A 26129-nucleotide genomic window follows, 5' to 3' on the forward strand; every position below is an offset into this window, starting at 1 on the left:
GTCCCTAGGAGTGTAAAATTATTTATGCATAAAGACATTCATGAAGACATTTTTCTAGTAGTGAAAAACCGTAAACAACATAAATGTCAATTCAACAAACAGGGAATTTGTTAAATAAACCATGGCAGTTTAGCATAGTATCTGCAAGTGTAGGAATGGAGTCAAACTACTTGAGTTTGAATCCCAATCCCACTACCTCCTTGCTGTGGGAACTTGCCAAGGTGACTACCTTCTGTGTGGCTCAGTTTCCCCATCTATAGAATGGGGTTGTTGTAAGAATCAAATTATTTAATACACGGAGAATTTATAGAACTGTGCTTGGGGCATACTAAATTGTCAATAAGCATTAGTAATGCTCATGGTGTTAGTATGACCGTCAATACTCAGCATGAAAGAGACGTCCAATCACTCCATATTAATAGATGGTAGAAGGTTAAGTCTCCATCTGGGGAACTTGGTAGTGGTAGGAAGGTCTGAGTGTTGGGGGTTCTTGTATGAAATGTGGGTGCTGGGAAGAAGAACAGCCAAGAGAAGGGGAGAAAAGTATTGAAAGAGGGGGCAACAGGATACCCATGACAAACAAGTTCTGTCTGACACTCTTGTCTGGCCTGGCTATGCTTATAGAACACATCTACCAGACCATCAGTAAATAAAGATTAAGCAATCAAGGGGCAGGCTTTTATTCTTGAGGAAGTATGACACTCAGGACAACTCAGCATTTAACAATAGCTCTGGATTAAGAGGATACAAGGTTTTTCTAGGTTGGCTTTCCAAGTCTTCAAGTATTGTTTTTTCACATTCCTATCACAGTAGGATGGTGACTGTACTTTTTAAGATGTAAGTTGGATTTAGTTGATAGCCTTCCCCTGGATTTCTGGGTAAAAAAAGCAAAAATAAGCCTCAGAGGTCATTTAACTCAGGGAGTTCTCAGCCTTTTGTGTGCCGTGGACTCCTTTGGCAGACTAAATAAAACCTACGGGCTTCTCCTCTGAGTCTTGTTTTAAGATGCATACAATTTAAAAAAAATAGGATTGCAAAGAAAACAACTACATTTGAAAAGAAGTTATCATGGCTTAAAAGAAAATTGTGATATACTAGTATATGTGATTTGTTATGGATGCATTAATCAGATCTGCTGCAGGTCTAATAACTGCGGTGACTCTGAAAAATGCTGAGCATAAATGATAGACATATCTGTAACAACTCTTAATGAGACATAAAAATATCAGTGATTTCTGTTGGCGACAGAGTCATAGCCACTGCAAATACTAGTGGGGTTTGCTGTCTGCATTCATAATTAAAGAAATTGCTAAATTTCGATTATAACTTAAGGAAAATAAAGGTGCAATCCGCCGCCCCCCCCCCCCCCCCCGCCCTGGTCCAGATCCTATCCACGGACCCTGATCTAGTTCCAAGCCGTCCTGTCACAGATTAGCAAACTGCAGCCCAGTTTTGGGCCCCTGTAAATTGTCTGATTGTACAGCAATCTAGTAGCAGATTGGAGCCCCAGAGCAATGACTACTTCCTCATTCCAAACTGCTTCCTGTTGACTGGGATCTCAAGGATCTAGTCTCAGAGGCAACATATAAATGACAGAGCCCAAGCTAAATTATTTTGGAGCAAAAATAAAATTTGGACTTATACCATTTGGCTTTCTCTTTAAAAAGAACTTCTAAGTGGGGCGCCTGGGTGGCTCAGTGGATTAAGCATCTGACTCTTGGTTTCGGCTTAGGCCATGATCTCAGGGTTGTGGGATCCAGAGCCCCCAGTTGAGCCCCAAGTCCAGTTCCATGGTCAGCGGGGAGTCTGCTTGGGATTTTCTCTCTCCTCCTCTCTCTGTCCTCCCCACCCTCCCCCCACCAACTCACTCACGCTCTCTCTTTCTCTCAAATGGATGAATAAATCTTTTTTTTTTTAAGAACTTCTAACAGAAATTATAATCTCTTCCCAAGATCCAGTGAGGTCAGTTTAAGCTGTTTGCAGATAAAAGTTATTTAGCCAAATATTTGATCAAGTAAGAGAGCCTCTGTGTTCTACTTTCAGAGTTCTTTTTGGGACATGCATGATTCCTTCAAACTTCAATAAGATCTTGAGATCCATGAGTCAAAATTCTAGAAATATATTTCTGAGACCTCCTTCTGTCTGTGAACTCCCTTTAAAAAATTGGGTAACTAGGGGGAGCCTGGGTGGCGCAATCGTTAAGCGTCTGCCTTCAGCTCATGGCATGATCCCAGCGTTCTGGGATTGAGCCCCACATCAGGCTTCTCTGCTGGGAGCCTGCTTCTTCCTCTCCCACTCCCCCTGCTTGTGTTCCCTCTCTCGCTGGCTGTCTCTGTCAAGTAAGTAAATAAAATCTTTAAAAAAAAAATTGGGTAACTTAACTCATGTTATTTCAATGCCAAACAAGGAAGCGTCCAATAAAGTTCTCCAAAGGTAAAATGATGTTTGGCTACTCATTAATAATACTATAATAATAATACTATAACCCAATTTTTAACATACTTTGATGTCCCACCTAAATAGTCCGATGCACTAATAAAATCTGGTGGAGATGGAAGAAAAGTATTCTAGAACATTCCTTACCTTGCTAATTCTTTGACTTGATCTTAGGCTCTCCAATCTAACCCTCTAGTCAGGAGGAGCATGAATGTGTTCTTAAATGCCTTTTCTCTGTCAACAATTGTCCTAGGCTGTATTAACTGTATTTCTTCTTTTCTGTAGTCTTGATGCTTGGCATCTGGGGCCTTGTGGACCTGGGGACTGCCCCCTCAGCGTTAACTAAGTCCTAGAGATAACAATTTGCCTGCCAGCAACCTCCGATATGTAGATCAACCACTTCAGAGTCCCTTCCCCTACCCAGCTCTTTTATCAAATTCTAGTACTTCCTGGGCACCATCCCCTGCCCTAATCACTACAGGGTCAGGGATGAGACCACTGGGGGCCTCCCCTATAAGCCAGAACCCACGGAAATCATTCAAACTATCCAATCCTAAATTTGTTCCACTTGCTTACCTTGCCTGGCCCGTTCCTTCCCTCAAAAACCACAGTGAAGTCTCCACCCCGTCGTTCCCTTTCTGGTTTTTGTGCTTCCCTGGGTGCCCTGCAGGGCATGCAGAACTTCCAGTGCTTCCTGTTCCTCGGGGACTGTGAATATAAAAAAGTAACTTCTTCCTTCACCGCAATCCTTTTTGTGTCTGTGTGTTGAACGCACCCATTCACAACAAATCTCAGCACGTTTTTAGAACACAGACCCTAAAAGAGCAGCAGCAAATACGGTAGACCAAATCCTCATCTTGAAGTCTATATTTTAATTTAGGGTTTAAAAGTTTGTGTGGGGAGGAGGGCTAAAAAGTAAATTGAACCTGGATCTGACCAAGTCCCATTTTTTTCTTCTTCAACTGATTATTTCCTGCTAATCTATGGAGTTAAGGTGGTCAATGAGATTTGGGGAATCAAAGAATTGAATCCTATTTCTCTTCTGCCTGGGCAAGGCTCCACCTACAAATGCCTGGGCTGAGGAGATAGGGCCAGAATAGGATCATTGTGATTTTGCCAAATGATTAGGAGAAGGCGAGAGGATTAGGAAGAGTTACTAATCCCCTCCCCAAGGGCGTCCTGCCTCGCCAAACTCCCAAAACTCTCATGGGATGATGATGGAAGCAATTTTAAAAATTAAATGATGGGTCAGCTCTTACAGAGCAGTATAGAGCCAGCGAACAAAAGTAATGCCTTGATCTGACCAACCCTTCTCCCAAGGCTTCAGGGGAAGAGGCACTTATTGAGTTAGTCCTTTTGATTGGGCCCCTCTTAAGGTGCTTTCCTCACTTCCTCTCTTCTCCAGAGACGTCTTCCTCTTCTTGTGTCTGCTTCCAGTCTGGTGTACCATTCTGCTCCCTCAGGAAGAGAGCTGCTTTCTACCTCAACCTGGACTGGGGTTCCTGAACTGAAATCTCTCCTTACTCCAGCTCTGCCCTCTTCGGGCAGGTAGATTCAGGAGGCCTCTTGATTTAGGTAGTAGAGGCTGATTCCATAGCCAGTCTCCCCACAGCCAGAACTGGAGCTAATCTCCTCACCAGTTCCCTTAGAGGAGAAACATAGCAAAGCAGACATTTGGTTTTTCCCACAAAGACAACACAGTCTAGCATCACATGGGGAAGTATATTCCTCTTGTTAACATGGGTTTTTCTTTTCAAAGTCATAATCCTTGCTTTATTTCGCTAAGGAGCCTTTGACCACTGCCTGAGCTTGGTTTTCATCATGGGTCAGGGTGTCAGCTGTGAGTCACTGAGACAGTTTTCTGATCCCCAAATCTCTTGTCTAGTAGAAGGGAGAACAGGAAGATGTGTGAGCTCATTCCTCCTGCTTGTGGTTCTTTCTTGTTTCATTTATTCCTCCTATCATATGTCCTAAGAAGGCATAGACAATTAGGCGGGGCTAGGGGAACAGTTAGGTGAGATAATTTTTGCACTTGTCTGTCAGGGTCTTGCAGGAAACAGCTGGTTTGCACAAAGGTTTCATCAAAGTGTAAGAAAGGGAATTTTACAGAGGTGGAAACAGATTTAAGAAAACCCAACAAGGAACAGTGAAGACAAGGCACAAGCAAAGGGGCGCTCAGCACTACACGTAGGCCTGTATAAGCAAGTGAGCATGGTGTTACTTGACCCTGGGAGAGTTACAACTGTGGAAGAAGGGTCACTCAAACATTGTTGTGGTAAAGGAATACAACCACTGCAAAAACGGCCTGGGAAGGGGACAGAGAGAGATAAAAAGATTGACCTCTCTTTCTTCCTGCCCTCTAATCTTCTTCAGCACACTGGCCAAAGCCCATTGGAAGCCAGTGGGCAAGGAGCCTGCCAGGGCAGAAGGCAAGGCAAAGAAGGATGGAGAATGGAGGGGCAAACAGAGTAACCAACACATAATCAGTATTTGAAAATTTAAATAATGGTCCACTTATCCCACAAAGCAAACCATTAGGCACAACTTATTAGACTTTACATTAGAATAGTTGACTTCTGTGTGCACCGAAAGAAATGCAACAATACGTCATGGAAGTTCAATAGCCAAATGGCATACAGGACACCTGGTTCCTAATCTCATGATAGCTGGGGTTTGGATTTTCTTTCCCTATCCCTTCAGGTCCTACCTCCTTACTTTGCATTCTGTGTTTGCCAGGGAAAAAACAAAACAATCTATGCCGACTTGTGCATGCTTGAAGCATCACAGGTTTTTAGGAAGGCTATCCTGTGGTGTTCGTTCCCCCCCCACCCCGCCCGCCGCCCGCCATCTTCCCACACACACATCAGGAATCCCTTTGATAGCATTGCTGACATATTATCTAGTCTGACTTTGGTAATAAAAGTGTTTACCATCTCCCAAGGGAAACTTCTAGTATTGAACAATTCTTGTTTAAAAAAGTTAGTACTAAGCCACAACAATATTTATTAAAAATGTTCCTCTTTCAAGTGACAAGTTTTATCAAAGTTAGGTCCTTAAAGGATGTTAAGAAGACAAATGCAGACCAGGCTTGAAAATTGCCTGAGCAGACAAAACCAGTTTAGTCATACAAGCAAAGCTTAATTTAGTTCATTTTGTAAGACTAATTTGACAAAGGTCATTTCTGGCTTATGCCTCTGGAAAACATAACCAAAACTTGGACTGTTTCCCAAGATTGATATGAGATAACCACTGATCAATTCCCTATCTTTTATGAAAACTAATATTAAAACCAATCACTGTGAGGGGCACCTGGGTGGCTCAGTCGTTAAGTGTCTGCCATTGGCTCAGGTCATGATCCTAGAGCCCTGGGATAGAGCCCCACATTGAACTCCCTGCTCGGCTCCCCCTCCCTCTCTCTGTCAGATAAAATTTTTTTTTAAAGATTTTATTTATTTAACAGAGAGAGATAGCCAGCCAGATACGGAACACAAGCAGGGGGAGTGGGTGGGAGAGGAAGAAGCAGGCTCCCAGCGGAAGAGCCTGACGTGGGACTCGATCCCATAACGCTGGATCACGCCCTGAGCCGAAGGCAGACCCTTAACGACTGCGCCACCCAGGTGCCCCCAGATAAATAAGTTTTTTAAATCTTAAAAAAAAGCAATCCCTGTGAAAAACGAAGTCACTGCTCTGTCACTACATAAGCTGCTTTATAACGATATACCCGTACCCCTGAACCTCATTTCATGTTTTGGTTTGAATGCTCCTAGTTTGCAAACTATCTTTTTGCTGTATGCACAATAAACTTTTCCTAATGACTACTTACATGATTCATTGGTTTTCTGTTCTTTCTGAACTTTTGACAAAAACAACTTAAAAGTTGAAATCCTCTCAGTTTAGCTTGTAAGTTCAAGATAGTTCAACACCATCCGTACCATTTGGCCAAGTTTTCATTCTCCTAAGATGTTTTGTTAAGTGGAATCTGGAATCCCAGAGATTCTTATTTGCTGTTTCTGTGGAGCAAAATAAACTCAAGAGGAGTACAGATGTTGAGTTAAGGAGGTGAAGAAGTTAACTGGGGACAAGGAATAGCTACTTTAAGGGAGAAGAATAGGGACACAATGACATTGTTAAGGAATTACCAGTTGAAGATCACAAAGGAAGAGGAACAGCATAAAATTAAACGGAATGTTTGTAGCACTCAGGAACCAAAAAAGTAGAAAAATAAAGTGGAAGATTCGGTGATAGTTTCTGTTCATTCCTATGGGTTTACTTGTACCCTTTTCCAACCTGTTGTGTCCTGGAAGGCTGACCTATATAGGCCACATCAACTACCCTCTGGCTTCTGATAAGGGTCAGCCATTTGGGACCCTGGACAGGAGATTGGAGGGGAAGAGAGTAAGACTGAAATATTCATCCTGCCTCTCCTCTCATTCTTCCTCCCTGTAGGGTCACTGCAGGCTTGCACCATCCCTTAGTCAAGGCTAGAACCTCAGTCAGACTGCTCTCTTTACACAGTTCTCTCTCTCTGGATTCCAGTAACCCTCTTCCCTTCAGGCCTGGACACTGCAAAACCCTTGTGGTTTCCTACACCCTGCCCACAACTTTGCAAATAGTCCTGTTCATTATTAAATTGCCCAATTGGAAGGTGCCATCTATTTTTGGCCAGGACCCTTACACACTCAGTCCGATTCATTTACTGAGTAACTACTAGATGCCAAAGAAGAATAAAATGATAAATCAGACAGTTAATGCTCTCAAGGGGGCAGTCTGGAAAGTGGAGACAGTTGCAGGAACAGATGATTATATCACAGCTTGATCAATGAAGCAGAGAGGCATTGGATGGGGAGGTGGGTGACAGGAGGCATGAAACAGAGGCAAGGGCAGATTCAAAAAAGGGATCTTGGTGGAGACAGGGTCAGGAAAATTCAGAGGCAAGGATGTGGGTAGAGGGGTCAGGAGCTGGGTGAGAAGTTTACAGCCATGGACAGCAGGGCCAGTCAGGGTGTGAAAGGATGAGAGTGGCTGGTTAGGCTGGGCCAGACCATAGAAAGCCTTACACTGTGGGCAGGGGTCCTTCTTTTCCATGTGCTTATTCTCCCTCTCTTTCTCTCTCCACCAAGGGAAAAATAATGACACAAGTGAAGTGTGCAGCCTCCTACTCTTTTTTTTTTTTTAAATGATTTTTTATTATATTATGTTAGTCACCATACAGTACATCCCCGGTTTCCGATGTAAGGCTCGATGATTCATTAGTTGTGTATAACACCCAGTGCACCATGCAATACGTGCCCTCCTTACTACCCATCACTAGTCTATCCCATTCCCCCACCCCCCTCCCCTCTGAAGTCCTCAGTTTGTTTCTCATAGTCCATAGTCTCTCATGTTTCATTCCCCCTTCTGATTACCCCCCCTTTCTTTATCCCTTTCTTCCCCTACCGATCATCCTAGTTCTTATGTTCCATAGATGAGAGAAATCATATGATAGTTGTCTTTCTCTGCTTGACTTATTTCACTTAGCATTATCTCCTCCAGTGCAGCCTCCTACTCTTAACCCTTAATCCTGCCCTACTACCAGGGCTTGACACTCCTACTTCCTTAGCTTAAAAGCAGTCTTTTCTGTTGAAAATCACTTCCATACACCACCTGCACATCCGAAGGTCTTTCAAAATGGCAACAAGACAATATGGTAAACTAGTCCTTGGAAATGAGTTACAGGAGAGGGCTAGAAGTGAAAGTTCGCAAATGCATTCTAGAAGCCTTAACGGCCGGAGCCACGTTTTCTTTAACACCAACAGACAACAGTCTAATGGAGAAGGGCAACGGTAATGCTGGAAAGAGGGCGAAGAGTGAAGCTTCACTTCGCCAAAGTGGGGCTTTGGTCCAAATTAGTTTGTGTAGGTGGGCACTTTTAAGATCCATTACTTCTCACTCTATATAGGCAAATCCAGGGTCCAGGAGATGTCTGTCTTCCTTCTCTAAAGCGCAAACTGCAAGGAGTTTCCTTGCTACGTAGGGCCTCCTTGGCACATTCCTGGCATGGATTGAAGTCGGCCAATCCTCAGGGCTGGGGCTCAGGAGGCTTCGTTAATCAAAATCAACACACACTTCCATCTTCTCTTCTCATAACCTAGCGGTAGCACCACTGCCTTAGTCATCCCACAAATAATAAGAGACACGGGTGGAGTTAAAAGCAAGCGGTGGGGATGGAATTCTTCCAGCTCTCGCTCTGAACTACGAACTGGATCGGTTACCGGATGCTCGGCCAGGGGGCGGCCCCGAGATTCTAGCTGGCTGGCGAGGAAGCCCCTCCTCCCGGGCGTAGGCGGCTCCCCGGAGCCAGAGCCCTAAAGCCGCCGTCGCCGCCTGGCAGAGTTCGTGTGGCTGCCGCGGCGCGGAGTATGGGGCTCTGATGGCCATGGACGGCTACAAGGGCTTTCTGGGGCTGCTGGTGTCGGCGCTGCTCGTCGGCTTCCTGTCCGTGATCTTCACCCTCGTCTGGGTCCTCCACTACCGGGAGGGACTCGGCTGGGATGGGACGGCGCTCGAGTTTAACTGGCACCCGGTGCTCATGGTCACGGGCTTCGTCTTCATCCAGGGCATCGGTACTGGGCACCTCCTGGGAGGCAGCGGGGAGGGACGCGCCGGCCGGGGTCCCGGACAGATCGCTCTCCGCCGAGTGGGGCCGACGTGGGCGAGCGAGGGGGTGAGAGGGGCGCGCGAGCCGCGCGGGGTCGGGAACCATGAGCGGAGCGTGCTGGGGGCCGAGACGGCGGGGCGCGGCGGCGGGACGGGGTCGGGGGTCGGGGGCGCGCAGACCCGTGACTCGGCCGACGTGGGCTGGCGGGCACTGCGGCCCTGGGGCGGCGCGCGGGGCCCGGGGATCGCCGCCAGACGCTTCGGGGGGGGGGGGCGGCTGAGCACCGCCGCAGCCGGGAGGGTGGCCCGCTACGCCGGCGCCACTTGCTTAACTCTTTGCTGCGAGTGGCCAGGGCGCACTCGAGATACCCGCCTGACACCAGAAACCGGAACGGAGGAGGGAGGCTGGAGTGCGTTCCTAGCCCATTAGCCCGGAAAATCGCCCCCTGTGGCCGGAGCCTGCGCCATCACGGGCACAGAGACGCTCTTCAGGCGAGGCCTTTCTCTGAACTTTCTTCAGGGCTGCAGGTAGGAGAGAAGGGCAACGGGGAAAATGGTGGGGCGAGAATTGGTCTGTTCTTGTCCCAGCCTCAGTCGTGAGTGGAGGGGCCGGTCAGCCGGTGGCCAGGACCAAACCAAAGCATCAACTCTGTTGAGCGTTCAGTTCAGTCCAGCCCGGGACGCCTCCAGGACTCAAAAGGGTGTGAGACTGCCCTGCCAGGTCCCTGGACAGACTTTAGCCCAACTTGTTTTTGTGGCTGCCGACCAGCGAAATTTCCCCTGCGGGCCTTCCTGTTGGGCGCTGGCCCCTGAATTGGGCTGGAGATGCCAGATGGGGCCTGCGGGCACCTGGCTCCCAGAGGTGCTTGGTGCTTGAGACATCCGTGGGGTTTGCTTTGTCCACGTTTGGCCCCACATGAGCCAGCTCTGGGCCTGCGCTCTCTGGGATGAGGGAGGATTCAGTTGATGGCAGATTCTGTTGTTGTTTTTGTTTTGGGATATAATTGACGTTTAACATTATATGTTTCATGTGTATAACATGGCCGTGTGTTATGATTATATATAGGATTTATACATCGAAATGGTCACCACAGTAAGTCTAGTTAACATCCACCAGCTCACACAGCTACACGTTTTTTCTTGTGATGAGAACTTTGAAGTTGTACTCTCTTAGCAACCTTTAAGATTACTTTCTTAGCGACAGCTCAAATATACAATATAATGTTATTAATGTAGTCACCGTGCTGTCCCTTACATCCCCAGGACTTATTTTGTAAGTGGACATTTGTACCTTTTGACCACCTTGACCCATTTCGCCTGTGTGCAGACCCCCGCCCCCCCAATCCATGACAGTTTTTATTGCGGTTGTATAGTGCTGCTCAGTGTCCTGACAGTTTCCTTCCTCTGCTGTTTGGCTGGAGGAAGCTCTAGCACCATTTATTTGCAGCCACTTTTCCAAAAGGGAAGTCAAGGCCTGGCAGATAAAGTATTTAGAAGTCAGAAAGTCGTGGGCTGGGGTTGTCTCAGAAGGTAATGGAGAGAAGCCTAAAGGCTTCAGAAAGAGTTGCCCACGGGCTGAAACGTCTAAGCCTTGCCTCTGAGCAGGCTGCCTTTTCTCCACCAGTATCTGGCTCTCCAGAACAAACAAGCGAACAAAAGAGCTCCGACCTCCTTCCCAAAGAAAAGAGTTTTGTTTCCGTGTAAAACGTATGCGGCGGCCTTCTGCAGGTGCAGCTAGCATCCTCCCACCCTGAGATGCAGTGGCAGGCGTTGCTCGTGCTTAGTCCGCCTGGGTTGCAATTGGCATGGGGGTGTGAGGGCCACCAGCCAGCCAAGTGATTTCGTTATGTAAGTCCTGGTTGTTTTGCCACTGGCCGAAAATGAGAAAAACATATTCAAGTTCCAAAATCGCCGTCATCAGAAACTCTCTTTCCTTCGTGGTGGAGCTCTTAAGTTTGGCCAGGGCTGTCAACATCTTCTGTTTGCTCATAGTAGAAACAGTCTCTTCATCTCTTCCAACCAGCACTTTAGAGCAGCTCCTAAAACCAAGCAACTTTCTAGAGTCTTCTCATAATTGTGAGGGTAAGGGAAACACAGACGATATTAGTTGTTTCCTGACCGACCAAAGAGGAGATAGTCACAAAACAATCACTAACGTTGATTGAGTGCTTTCTGTATGCCCACTAAGTGGGTTCTTTCACAGGTATTTAAGAATAAACCAAGGCACAGAGCAGTTAAGTACCTTACCCATGGAAGCAGTATGTTTTTAGTGGCCTTATTTTCAAGGTTCATTTCTCTGCCTTTATGACAATATGCTTACTTTATGCAAAATATTCCTTTTTTTTTTTTAAAGATTCTATTTATTTATTTATTTGACAGAGAGAGAGACAGCCAGTGAGAGAGGGAACTCAAGCAGGGGGAGTGGGAGAGGAAGAAGCAGGCTCCCAACGGAGTAGGGAGCCCGATGCAGGGCTCCATCCCAGGATCCTGGGATCACGCCCTGGGCTGAAGGCAGACGCTTAAGGACTGAGCCACCCAGGCACCCCTCTGCAAAATATTCTAAAGAGAAGCAAAAACGTCATCTAAAATACACCTTAAAATTCTTTATTCGTGTTAGAGTCCATTAGAGTTTTCCTAAAAGGATTTCTAGTTTCTCTAAACTTTGGGCTTTTCTTAATCTGTTCGTACTCACTTTTGGGCAAATGGAGGGGCGCCTGGATGGCTCAGCCCTTTAAGCGTTCGACTCTTGATTATCGCTCAGGTTGTGATCTCAGGGTTGTGACATCAAGCCCCACATAGGGGAGCCTGCTTAAGATTCTCCATCTCTCCCCCACTCTCTCCCTCTCTTTAAAAAAACCCCAAAGCATGTAAATGGATATTTTGGAAATTCTCATCTGTTGCTTTTATGCAAACCTTGTTTTCTTAAAGCTTAGTTACAGTATTTGTATTAGTTTTGGAATGTTTGTCCTGTCAACATTCCCCATCCTGTTTACTATTTGGATTCCAGACTTGAAAAGCACTTTAATCAGATAATGCATTTAATTGACATAAGCATAAGCTTTTCCCTACACACAGGCACATGCATAGTACTCCTGAGTTTTTACAAATCTTGGTGGGCGAGGGCCTCCTCAGGTCCAGCAGTAGGAGGGCTTCAGTGGAAGGATGAGCATTAAAGAGTCGACATTATAGGCCAGGAGGGAAACACACAGTACAGACTGGCCGTGTTAAAACAGGCTTTTTTACTGTGTGTAATTGTTTCAGGGAGGAAATGTTTAGGTTTTGCTGTTTCAGATCTCTAGTAATGAACAGGATGCAATTGAGTTTGTGATGCCCAAATATTTAGAGATGAGGAAGGGAAAGCTGAATTACAGTTATTACTCTAAGCATCGAATGCCTTACAAATCCAATGCACAAACAGTAAATGATATTTAAAACCGTCTGAGAACAAGTAGGAGTCTTGTGAAACACCTTCAAGAGGTGAGCTCTGGAGTGAGCACAAAAGTTACAAAATAATTGTCTGCCTGTGCATGAGGGCCACAGACACCTACACACACATAGTCCAAATATATTTTGGGAAATACATGTTTTCTAAAATAGTATAACAGACCACAGGATGTCTAAAACTGAAATAAAATTTTGAACTAGTGGGATATCTAGTAAACGTGAATGAGGAAGAGTTTCAAAGAACTTTAGAAGAGGCTTTGTACTTCTCTAAAAGGAATGTTTCCCATGAAGTAAGTACACTGCCAGGAAATCAGAGAAACAACCCTTGAAGAGAAGGCCACAGAAAAGACTGAAACAAATCAACCCTCTCCAAGTGGCAGTTGACCTTTAAAAGGTTCAGCAAGGTGGAATGTGTTATTTGGTAAAAGGTAGAAAATTCAAGTATATTATTTTGGTGAATAGAAGTCTCAGCAATTCTATACTCCTTCTTTTTGCACATGTGGACCTCTGTTTATTGTATAAACTGAAGGGAGAGAAATTGAATCGTATAATGATCTCAGGTTGGCTTTGTGAGAGAATATAACTACATTTCAGTCACATTTAAAAGACTCAGAAAAAGAAATTGAGTAGTTCTTAAAAGGCAGTTGGTATATCCTATTAATGCATCTTAAAGTGACCACATTCCAAGTCCACTTAAGTGTACATGAAAAGGCCCTTAGGGTAGAGCCTGACGAAGAAGACAAGGGAGAAAGTGCCCCAGATGCCTACTCCAAAACCAGCTTTGGGGGCGCCGCTGATAAAACCTACCAATTTTAGGGAAAAGAAGGTTTTTCAAAGCATAAGGACATAATTCAAGGCAACCCAAAACACAATTTTTTGTCATAAATAAATCCATGCAGATCTCTTTGTAATGTAACTAATAACACTGTTTTAGAAATGATTATTCTGCTCACTGTTGTATATCTGGCATCTAAAATAACACCTGGAACTGGCAGATGGTAGGCCAATAGTTATCAGATGAATGAGTGATTAGTTCTGTACCATCAGTAAATCGTTAGTAACAAAATGCAATTTTACTCATTTGTGATGATAATGGTAGCATCGAAAGTAAAAGTGCCCTCCCTTGCCCCTCAGTGATTACCCTGTGTAGCCAGTGTGGCAGCACTGATTTATCAGGGAAGAACGGGCATCAGATTATATTGGAAATGCATCTTTCTTCTAAGGCCTCAGGCACGTTAGAATGGTGCCACCTAAGTACGACCTGTGCCTCCCTTGTCTACCTAAAGACATTAATACTCCCTTTTTCCTTCTGCATCATTAAGTTTCTCCCCATCGTTGGGTTATTTCCAACATGTTATAATTTCTGTCATCTTAAAACCAACCACGCTCTTAACTCCATGTTCCCCCTTCAGCTACTGTTTCAGTTCTCTGCTTGCCTTACCACAGAACTTTTTGGAAATGTTTGTCAACACCTGCAGTATTGACGAAAAAGTATCTCCGAAAAAGTATCCCCCCCATTCTCTCTTGAACCCACTCCAGTCAGGCTTTCATTCCACTGCTCCACCGAAATTGCTCTTAGCATAGTTACCACTGGCAAGCAGGTAGCTAATTCCAGTGGTCTATTCTCAGCCCTCGTCATGCCTGATCAGAAAGCAGCGTTTGGTGTAACTGACCTCCTTGGGACACTTCCTTCACGTGGCTTCCAAGACACCCGTGCTCTTGGCACTACTCTCTTCACTGGCTGTGCCTTTCAGTGTTCTTTGCTGGTTCCTTCTCATCTCCCCCATCCTTCAAATTTACAGTGCCCAAAGCTCAGTCTTCTTACCACTTCTGCTTTGTTGATGCACTCATACCCTTGGTGATCTCATCCAGGCTCGTGGCTTTAAACACCATCTATTCACTGAATCCGATATTTATGTCTTTGGCCTAGACCTCTCCCCAGAACTCCAGACCCACATATCCATCTGTCTACTCAGACTCTCTCTTTGGATGTCAAATAGACATGTCCAAACCTCAACTTTCCATCTTCTTCACACCTCCAAAACCACTCATCACACAGGTTCCCCATCTCTGTAAATGGTAGCTTCATCCTTCTGAACATTCATACAGTCATCCTGGATTCCTCTTTTCCTGTCATACTTCTCATCCAGTCCTTCAGAAAATTATATTGACTCCAAACTCAAAATACAGTGTTTTCAGACTCTGACCAGTAAGTATTTTAGTTAGTTATTCATTTCTTGTCTGTCTTCTACTAGAACACAAGCTCCCTTGTCTGTTTTCTTCACTTCTGTATCCATGGTATGTAGAACGTTACTGAACATATAATCAGCATTCGATAATTATTTACTAAATTAATGAAAGTTTGGTCAGTCCTCTAAACCAGGGGCCATACCTACAAGGATGGCTTATAAAGTATATATGAGAAGTGGTGTAGCACCCACCAGAGTGTCTTCCTGTGTTCAACTAAACATTCATATACACATGACTGCCAAGACCACACTGGGCACTTGCCTGCTCAGAAGGATGTAGGACAGGAACCAGAGCTTGCTGCCGGGGTAGCATTGGGTATTCTTTTTCAAAGGGCATCCTTTTTGCAATAGTTCATGTAGCAGCCATGTATCCCTCCATAAACCAGCCTGAACCTGACTGTTCAGACACCAAGATCTGCATTGATGGGATCAGAGCTTAAGGTCCCCAAGCTCCCACAGGAGCCAGTAAATTTTGTAATACTCTACAGACCTGGTTTCCAGTGTCGCTGCAGGGATATACAGTGAGTTGAAGTGTGGCCCCCAAAAAGACATGTCCAACTCCTAATCTTACGGACCTGTGAATATGACTGTAGTGTCTTTGCAGATGTAAAGTTAAGGATCTCAAGATGAGATCATCCTGATTTAGAGTGGGGCCTAAAGCCAATGACTTGTGACCTTAGAAAAGAGAAGACATGAGACACAGGCATAGAGAGGGGAAATCAATGAGAAGATGGAGGTGGAAATTGTGTCCACAAGCCAAGGAACACCAAGAGTTGCCAGCAGCCACCAGAAGCTAGGATAGAAGGATGGACTGGATTTTGCCTCAAAGCCTCCAGAAGGAACCGGTCATGCCAACACCTTGATTGTGGACTTCTGGCCTTCAGAACTGTGGGAGAATACATTTCTGTTGTTTGAAACCACTCAGTTTTTCTAATTTGTTATAGTAGCCCTAGGAAACCAACACAGGATATAACGGTTATCATTGCACTCTGGGAAGCCCAAAGTTTGGCATTCTTATCAGGTATTTATAGATTTTTCATTGTTTCTCCCAGTCCGTCAGGGGCTCATTTTCACTATAAGTGATGTTGCGTAATAACGGTTGGTGTCAAGCCACTGGTATCTGTTTATCAGGACAATTAACCAGAGGTCAGATCCTCATGCAGCAGAAGGTAAATACCTTTTGTGTGTGTGTGTGTGTGTGTGTGTGTGTGTGTGTGTGTGTGTGTGTGTGTGTTGAGGGCAGAGGGGAGATTGTAAAGAATTGGAGACTGCCTACTCTGGACAAAATAGGAAACCTCTTAGCTACAGCAAATTTGGCTATATGGGGATGCCAGCCCAAAGTGGCTAGAGCATCCCATTATTCAAGAGAATCCAGATTTTTAAAAACTGGTTCAATCTAAAAGTAAACCAGCCACAAAATCAGAACAAACCCCCCAAACATGGTGCCAATCAAACAAAACACATCTATGGACCAAATCCAGTCCCTACCTTCCAGTTTACAAGTGACGTCTGCTAGAGCTTTCTATCTTGACTTTGTGGGATTTAAAATTTTTCCCTTAAAAAGTAGAACAATTTTCTCTTTTAAGTAATTAGACCAGAAATCTTTGTTATAACTTCTTTTCTTCCTGTCTTAAAAGGCCAAGATAGGCTTTGAAATAACTATACAGACTTAGGCTGTACTTTTCTAAGTTCATTCATTCATTCATTCAGTTTTCATATATCATCCTATTTAATTAGCATACATTTATTAAGCACTTACTGTATGCCAGACACTGTGTAAAACAAATGAATAAAATGTAGCCTTGCCTACAAATTGTTCCCTTTTGAGTTTGTTAGAGCTGAGTTATGGTTTTCTTGTAGAAAACCTGAGCCCTAAATATTTAGAGCTGGCTAGGATTTGAAGTTCAGTGCCTAATTTTAGAGATCAAATGCCCGACCAGGGTCAAAGAGGTGATGTCAGAGCCAGTACTATTTCTAATCTGTTATAATATTGATATGAGGCATACGAAAATACAGCCGATGTTTCTAACAATGCAGGATTTCTGGATATTTATAAATGTCTAGCAGTTAATTGAATTTTTCTCTCTTCACACACTATTTGATACCAACTAGCTGCCTTTGTGGTGATTTCAGTCACTTCGAAGAGATGCTTAAGTGCCAAGATACTAAAACAAATCTTCCAAATCATCCAAATCCCTTCCTGCAATTTGATTCTCTAAAGGTTTTCAGTCACATGATATTCATGCAGTGAGACAGTTTGAATACGCAGGCATGTTTCAAAACTTAGATTCTTTTTTGTTCCAGGGGCAAGTAGATTTTATTGGATTGGGACACACCGCGGACCCTCACCCATGTCAGAGAGTGGGGGTCAGGTTGATGATAAAAATCTGATGATCACTTGTGGGAGAACCGCAAATTCTGGAGGTGCTGGATGAAGGGGAGCCCAGGACCAGGTTGACTGGTAGCTGCAAAGCCCGACTTCCCTGCTGGTTGCCCGCTCCCCAGAAGCTGGGGAGAAGCAGAGTCCAGGGGCTGCTTGCAGAGCTTGGGGATGCATAGGGTGCAGGAAGAGTCAGAAAAGCCAGTGCGTTGGTTTGCATGTTCCATCTGCTTTTGTAGGGACAGGTTACCAGCAGGCTGGAAGAAACCCGTCTGGGTGGGCCGAAAGTGCACTGCACAGAGCTAGGGCTGTGGCTGAGACAGGTGCTGCACTGCCAGAAACGCCGAAGGTGCACGGACCTGGTGACGAGGGCTAAAGGCCGGCTTAGTGGGTCCATAGTGAGGTAGGCGGTTCCAGAGGCACCGCGGGGGCTGCCTTGGAATGGACCGTGCTCTGGGCTCCCTGCGAAAGCAGCTGCTGAGCCCACGTCGTGCCAGGTTCTAAGCACTTGGGATCCGCACTTCTGTTTGGCCCTGTCAGCCGCCATGAGGTGCCTGGGTGACCGTGTCCTCCAAGGGCTCGTCTGCACGCGGAGAAGGTGAGTTCCTGTGTGAACAGACAGGCGCTGCTGAGGCGCAGCTGCTGTCGGAGCGCTCAGGTCACTCTGCTCCTTTCGCGTCCGCTTCTCTTCCTCACGTAGAACTTTCTAGAGCTGCAGGAAAAGCTGGTGCTTCTCTTCCTCTAGGGCCCAAAGCTTCTCCTGCCACTTAAGGATTTGTTCTGTGGGCTCCTCTAGTGACATTCTCTCTTCCATCTCCTTTTTCTTCCTTCTCTCCTGCTCCACCAGTTTGGCCCCCTCTTTCCCCTCCGGCCATTTGCGCGCCGGCTCCATCTTGTTGTCCCGGTGCAACGCCGCGCCAAGGCGGCGGGAAGCTTGGGACGCTGCAGGAGGGCCGGCGTGGTGCGGCGGGGGGCCCTCGGGCAGGGGGTGCCTGCTCTGTCACTGCCAGGCCTACCGGGAGGCGGGCGCTCAGGGGGTCGCCGCGGGCGGTGCCCAGGGGGAAGCCCGCCCGCCGTTGCTGCTGCAGTCCTCGGCGTCCCGGCCCATCCAGCCCCGGGTGCTCCGCGTGCGCAGTGCCGGCGGCCCGGGGCCTCAGCCTCGGTGCTTCAGAGTTCAGATTCTCGTTGAGAGCCGCTGCAGGAGTCTTTCCAAGATTATTTTATTCTTTTTTTAAGATTTTATTTATTTATCAGAGAGAGAGCACAAGCAGCAGGAGCGGCAGGCGGGGAGCCCGATTAGGGTCTCCATCCCAGAATCCTGGGAGCATGACCGGAGACGAAGGCAGCCGCTTAACCCACTGAGCCACCCGGGCAACCCTCCAAGAAGATTATTGTAAAAGAGTTCTCTGCTTTTACGTTTTCGGTTTTTTTAAATATTTAATTAATTTATTTATTTGAGAGAGAGAGCGTGAGCAGGGTGAGGGGCGGGGGTGGGGGGAAGCAGGCTTTCCACTGAGCAGCGAGCCGGATGCGGGACTTGATGCCAGGACTCCACGATCGTGACCTGGGCGGAAGGCAAACACTTAACCAACCGAGCCACTCAGGCACCCTCGACCCCTGCTTTTACGTTGAAACTTGAGGTCTTTGGATACAGTCTGGTACATTTTGGGATGCACGGGAGACTTGAGTTGGTAACACTGCTCAGAACGCGTACCGAGGATGTCAAATAATACTTCGTTCGAAGAGTTAGGAAAAGTGTAATGTGGGTACACCATATTTAAGTAGAATTTATAAGTGTTTTAAAGTTACAGTGTACTTCGAACAGTAACCTATTTTATTTTGGGGTTCACTTAAAGCTAATGTAAAGCTCTTAAGTAGGCCCAAGTATAGAGTACCTGTTACTTGAAAGAACCATTTGGTCTTATATGAGCTCAGACTGGGATCAGCAGTACAAACTGTCTTGAGTTTTTGATTCGCACATTTTAAAAGAGGATCTGCTTATTTGCTGGGGGAATACTGAATAAATTACTGTACTTTATTAAATTTATTTATTCAACATACACTTAATATCAGGCTGTGTGCTAAATGCTGAGATATGGCAAGGAACAAAATAGACATGCTCCTACCTTCATGAATCACAAGATTTAAACACAGAAGAATTAGAGTCAAATTGTTTTCTGTGTTTAGGGACAATTCTTCCAAGTGCTCCTCTCTCCACATACCCTTTGACAGATTCTAAATTTGCATTGCCTGCTCTAAGACAAACCTACGTATAGATAGTTCTGTAATGGTATATGGATGGGAGACTGGTGTCAAACCAGAGATTACATCTCAGAGAGTATATATTTTCACATATTCTGAATTGCTTAGGCAGTGAGGAGCAGAGAAATTTTCTAATAAATTCAAGTTACTGTAGTTTCATCTTCATTTGTCGAAAAAATTAAACACAGGTGTTGATTTCCCTTTTCCTTTCCTTCCTTGCTTTCTTTTTATCACAGGAGCATATTCCACTACCAATAATTTTTCTTTTAAAAAGATTTAAAATGTATTTCTCACATACATGTATTCATGTTTTCCTTCATTTTCTGGGGGGAAATGGTCTTGCCAACTAGGGCCTCTAACAGAAGACCCTTGTTTGCGTTACAAGTAGCTGTTTGATGCCATTTCCCCTCCTCATGGGCTTATGAGACCTTTTTCTTCCTCCTCACTGAACCTCAGGAATGGTGTCTAGGTAAATGCCACGCCAAAGAAGCAAGAAATACTTAAATTCCGCTCTCCAGGCAGTTTTTATAGCTGTTGAGAGTAGCTTCTTGTTTAAGAAATGTGGTTTGATTTGTTAAGATTGCCCTTTTCTCCTGAAGTTCACCATAGTTTGGTTACTTATACATTTTTAAAAACATGTAAACACCTTATGCAAATGCAACATTTTGCAGTTAGCCCTCATTTACCTAGAGTGCATTCTGAACGATAGTAAACTCTGTAGCAGAACTTCTACATAGCCAGGACAGGCAGAAAACCCCATGCCTCACTCACACGAGAGCCTCTCCAATTTCCACGGGCTGCCTACTTAGTAGAGATTAATTCGCTATTAGGTTTGTGAGCTTACAAAAATGTTGTTTTAACTTTTAAACTATTAGGAACTGTTTCAGTCTTACAGAATGTAACTTAACAGATGCTCCGATTTTTGCCAATGTAAAGATGTATAAACTAGAACTTAAAGCTGGTAGGAATAAAAGATAATATAGGACGATGGAGGGAGGGTAAGCCCCCTAACCTGAGCAAGAAACTAAAAAAGGAGATTGAAGAATTCTAAACTAGACCCAGGGACTGAAAACCCATAATTGCCTGGGCTTATGTGAACCAGAGGCAAGCACCTCTTGTGCCCGAAGCCCCGAAGGGCTTTCTCCTCTGGTAATGGGACAGTATATGTTATTGGTAACCACAAATGCACAGTAGAAGATTGGATTCATGCTACTGCTGGAGAAGGAAAGCTGGTGTGCAACCAGTCTAAAATCATTTGAGTAAATGTGGAAGGTTTAAAAATCCAGTTTGAACACTTAAAGGGGAAAGAGTTTTTAGTTTTATCACATTCCTGTGTTTCCTGTTGTATTTAGAAGAGTAAAAATTCTTCACTGAACATTTTTTTAGGTAAATATTTTATTGAAGAACCACATACATGCAGAAAAATATCTAAATTATAAGTTACATGTTTTCATAACATGAACACACTCATATACCCGGATCATGAAACAACATCCCAGACATCTGAGAATTTTCCTGGGAACTATTGTAACTTCTCTCAGTCAAGATAACTACTCCTGACTTCTAACATCAGAGGTTAGTTTTGACTTTGGAAAAATTTAATATAACAGGATCCGGATTGGGGAGAAAAAGCTCTTGTGATTTATTGTTCATAATTTGCTTTTTAAGCAAACATACTCCAAGTATTTTCTTTTCATGTGTAGATGTTCAAGTTCCCTCATCTAAGATGAGGGCAATGCCTGGGTGATAGGATGATGATGATGATAGGGATGATGATGATGATGATGATGACGACGACAAGAATAATATTCATTTCAAAATACTTGCTAAGATTAAGCAAGCTACTTAACCTCTCTGAGCCTTAGATTCCTTCTCTATATAATGCTCATGGAAATGGTAATTGTACCTTCCTCACAGAGTTGAGGTAAGAATTATAATATAAATGTAAACAAGTAGAGCACTTAGCAAGGTGCCTCCTATCTAGCAAGGGCTCAGTTGTGTGTGTGTGTGTGTGTGTGTGTAATAAATGAGGTTAACCCAGAAGAGGGTGAGATGTATTATTAGATTTTCATATTATCCACATTTTTATTTTACTACTGCCTGATTACACAGGTTGCAGAAGGCTCTACTGTGTGGATGAAAGGTCACAAAGTCATTGGGTAAAGAGGCATTTGCTTTTCTTGATAACTAGAAAATCATATACGGTGTGCCACTGAATCAGAGGAGAAAAAACATAAGGAGGGGAAACCATATGTTTGAGTTGACTTCAATTTTATTTCTAGTCCTTGATCAGCCTGCAGAAAGTGTTTTATATTTATTTTAAAAATATTTATGGATCACATACACAAATAAAACTAATGAAATCTGAATTAGGTCAGTGGATTATATTGATGTCAATTTCCTGGTTGTGATACTGTACTATGGTTATGTAAGATGTTACCAGTGGTAACAACAGATGTTACCACCTGTGTGAAGAGTATGTGGGCTCTCTCTGTATTGTTTCTTAGAACTGCATGCAAATCTACAATTATCTCAAAATAAGAGTTTAAAAAATATGCTTATGGAGCTACATACTTTGAGCCCAGGGCGGTCCTAGGATCAGGGTGAAAGGAGAAACAGCAAAACACAATCCTGCCCTCAGAGAGGATGAAGTAGGGATGAGAAGGGACTTTGAACTAGCTTTTAAAACTACAGGGGCACCTGGGTGGCTCAGTTCGTTAAGGATCTGCCTTTGGCTCAGGTCATGATCTCAGAGTTCTAGGGTCAAACCTCATGTCAGGCTCCCTGCTCAGTGGGGAGTCCACTTCTTCCTCTACCCCTGCCCTTCCCCTCTCCCCTGCTCATGCGTGCTCTCTCTATCTCTCTCTGTCTCTCAAATAAATAAATACAATCTTAAAAAAAAGTTCCAGTTGACTCTGGAAGAGCACGGGTCTGAACTGTAGTACAGGGTCCACTTACAGGTGGATTTTTTTCGATAAACACATTCTACAGTACTTATGTGTTTTTTCCTTACGATTTTCTTAACATTTTCTTTTCTCTAGCTTAGTTCATTCTAAGAATACAGTATATAATACATGTAACATACAAAATATGTGTTAATCAACCGTTTATGAGGTTTCCAGTCAACAGAGGCTATGAGTAGTTAAGTTTTGGGGGAGTCAAAAGTTATATGCAGATTTCCAACTGTGTGTGTGGGGGGGGGGGCATTACCCCTAACTTTGCTCGAGGGTCAAGTGGTATAACCTGGTCTAAGGATCAACTGGTCTACCAGGTTGCACTAAATGGCTTGAAAAGATTCACTGAATACCGAAATGATGATCTGAAAAGTCTCCATGTCTTCGAGGAAATATAACCAATCATATTTATAAGATACCCATATATGCACTAAAATTAGTAAGTAGCAATCCTTCAGACTTTAGATTAGATGAAAAGAATACTGTATTAGTGGTGAGGGCTGTCAAGTGTTGTGGAGTGGAACCAAAGGATAGGAATATTGACATCTTATGCTGGAAGCTTTAAAGAGGCTGAATTCACATCTGTCTCTGTAGGTTTATATGTGTTTCTGCCTGAGAATGGATTAGATAATCTCATACATTTTTGTGATCCTATGAAGTTCTATATATTCAAATCATAAATGTCTTTAGTGGGAATGTGCTTTTTTTTTCTTATTGAAACTAAACAATATACAGGATACCCTGCTGATATAATGGAATCCATCTTCCAAGGAAATATTCTTCAAACTTTTTCAACCTGCCATACATTTTCAGATCTCTAAATTTTCCCTGACGTGAACCAGAAGGGTGGGAATAAGGGTCGGTAGCGGCAGGATATTGTCTTCAGGACAAAAATTAATTGCATGCTGATTAAGGTGACCATATAATCTGTTGCTTAAACCAGGACACTTTTTAAAAAATGCATTCAAAAATGTTTTTGTTGAAGTTTAATCTACATGCAAAAAAGCGTACATATAATGTATAGCTTGATGAATCATCCCTCGGTGAATACCTATGTAACCAGCACCCAAATTGAGAAACAGAATATTAGCAAGAAGCTAGAAATCCCTTGTATCTTCCTTTCTAGTTACTATCCCCTTTCCTCACAAAGGCAACCAGTATCCTGACTTTTCTTATTGCAGAGATGAGTTTTACTTGTTTTTGTACTTCGTATAAATTGAATCCATACAGTATATACTTGTTTATGCCTCGTTTCTTGGCCTTGACATTATAGGTTGATCCATATTGTTGGGTGAAGTTCTAGTTATAGATTATTCATTCTCTTTGTTGTATATTATTCTATGGTGTGAATATGTCACAATTTATTTATTCATACTATTAATGATGGGCATTTGGGGAGTTTCTAGATTTTGGCGCCTACAAATGGTGCTGCTAATAATATTCTAATGCATGTCTTTGGTGAACATATGTACATATTTCTTTGGAGCATATACCCAGGAGTAGAATTGCTGGATCATAAGTTATACACAATTTTAGCTTGAATAAATACTGCTGGTTTTCCAGAGTGTGTGTGCTCATTTAATCTCCTGTTGTAGAACATGAGAGCTCTGATTGCTTTACATCCTCTCCAATATTTGGTATTCTTCATGTTTAGCCATTCGGATATATGATAGACATATTGTCATTTGATTTTAATTTGCATTTCTCTGTTGACTAATGAAGTTGATATTTTGCTTAAGTTCTCTTTTTGGATATACTTTTTGGTAAAATACTGAGATATACTCTTTTGTCTATTTAAATCTTGGTGCATATTTTTCTATTCCTTAGTCTGTCTTTTCTTATCAAACTAAGACACACACACACGCACAAAACAGATGATAAGATTAATAATTTAGTTTTGGATTTGCTGAGCTTGAGATATTTGGACACATATATATAGAGATGTCAAGAAGCTGTTGAATTATGTGGGTCTGAAGTTCAGAAGACAGTTCTGGGCTGGAGATAGGAATTTTGGAGTCCCTGCCACGTAGGTGGCATCTCAGTGAAAGAGTGAGTGAGGTCACCCACAGAGAAAAAGTCTTAGAACTGAGCCTGAGAGCCACCAGGGTTTGTTAATAAGTTGGGAGTAAAGAAGATGCTGGCAAACGAGCCCAAGAAGGAACTGGTGAGGCGAAGGGACAAGGGGAGAAGCAGAAGCCAAGTGAAAAGGGTTTCATGGAAGGGAGTATTCAGTGCTTCAAAGCATTCAACTTATGTTGATTAAAAATAACAACACCACATTCTGTCCCCTTCCGTCTCTTTCTAGCTATCATCGTATACAGACTGCCGTGGACCTGGAAATGCAGCAAGCTCCTGATGAAATCCATCCATGCCGGGTTGCACACTGTTGCTGCCATTCTCGTAATTATCTCTCTGGTGTCCGTTTTTGATTTCCACAATGCCTTGAGTATCCCCAACATGTACAGTCTACACAGCTGGGTTGGACTGACGGTTGTCATACTCTACATCCTACAGGTCAGTGTCTCGGTGTATTTATAAACACGTTATAAAAAGTAAAATGGTTCAGATACCATAGATGTTTTCTGTGCATTCATAGTTCTTGGTAAGCTCCTTTTCATTCCCCCATGAGGCTCTGCTCCATTTTGTTTCCATGGTCGGTATTCTTCCCTGGGGGGCCAGCAGACCTGTAGAATTCCCAGTCTTGAAGCTTGAGTGTGAGATTTTAGACAGGGACATATCTGTGTAGGGAGACTGCCATGTGCAGTTCCAGGTGCTAAATAAACAAGCATAGGCAAGAGCTACAGATTTCTTCCCCATATTCTCTGTCACTTCTATATTCTGACTTTATGAATGAAGACATGAATTTTACTTCTTTGTTAGATTTTGAAGGCTCAGTGATTAGTTTTCTCCTTTCTTCACTTAGTAAAAACACATGCTTTTGAGAGCACTGTATTTAAACATAAGTGTTTAATGGAGTGTGATAGGGATTTGGCTGTGGGGTCACTGAAGTAAAAGGTTAATTTTAAAAGTCTTTATGGTGGTAACCACTTTGTTGAAGAATCTTTGTCAACTATGTCAGTTCATTTCCCTTGCTTAGTACAGTATATATCCAGCTACTTAATTGGGATATCAATGTAAACTTAAGCTTTCTGTAAATATAGGAGAAGAACCTGGAGTGAATCCACAAAACCCCAAGGCATAGCTTTTTTTTTTTTTTTTAAGATTTATTTATTTGAGAGAGAGAGAGAAAAAGCATGGGGTGGGGGGAGGCAGAAGAAAAAGGAGAGAGAATCTTTTTTTTTTTTTTAAAGATTTTATTTATTTATTCGACAGAGATAGAGACAGCCAGCGAGAGAGGGAACACAAGCAGGGGGAGTGGGAGAGGAAGAAGCAGGTTCATAGCGGAAGAGCCTGATGTGGGGCTCGATCCCATAACGCCGGGATGACGCCCTGAGCTGAAGGCAGATGCTTAACCGCTGTGCCACCCAGGTGCCCCAAGGAGAGAGAATCTTAAGCAGACTCCATGCTGAGCACAGAGCTTGACATGGGGCTTGATCTCACGACATTGAGATCACGACATTGAGATCACGACTTGAGCCGGAACCAAGAGTCTGAGTCTCAGCCAACTGCACCACCCAGGCATCCCTGCCCCCAACAAGGCATGTGTTAAAATATATGAATGTATGACCTCTTAGAGAAAGACCTCTTACCAGGTGTCTGTCATTTTTCTTTTTAAAGAAAGGTTTTTAAAGCCTTAACCATTCTCAA

At 43.8% G+C, this 26129-nt stretch overlaps 1 protein-coding gene and 1 pseudogene across 1 annotated transcript in view; one reads left to right on the forward strand and one right to left on the reverse strand.

The window, feature by feature from the left end:
• The first annotated feature begins 8763 nt into the window (after window positions 1-8763).
• Window positions 8764-26129, forward strand: part of CYBRD1 (cytochrome b reductase 1) — a 33642-nt gene continuing 16276 nt past the window's right edge. The window contains exons 1-2 of the mRNA XM_045779935.2: window positions 8764-9038; window positions 24667-24875. Of these exons, the coding sequence (XP_045635891.1) occupies window positions 8846-9038; window positions 24667-24875 (402 nt within the window). The 5' untranslated portion in view covers window positions 8764-8845. The remainder of the gene's footprint in view (window positions 9039-24666; window positions 24876-26129) is intronic.
• On the reverse strand, window positions 17160-18920 carry LOC123782883 (G protein pathway suppressor 2 pseudogene; annotated as a pseudogene).

This window comes from Ursus americanus, chromosome 1 (genome assembly GCF_024610735.1).
Source record: "Ursus americanus isolate L20-20 chromosome 1, mUrsAme1.1.p, whole genome shotgun sequence".
NCBI classification, from domain to species: Eukaryota; Metazoa; Chordata; class Mammalia; order Carnivora; family Ursidae; genus Ursus; species Ursus americanus.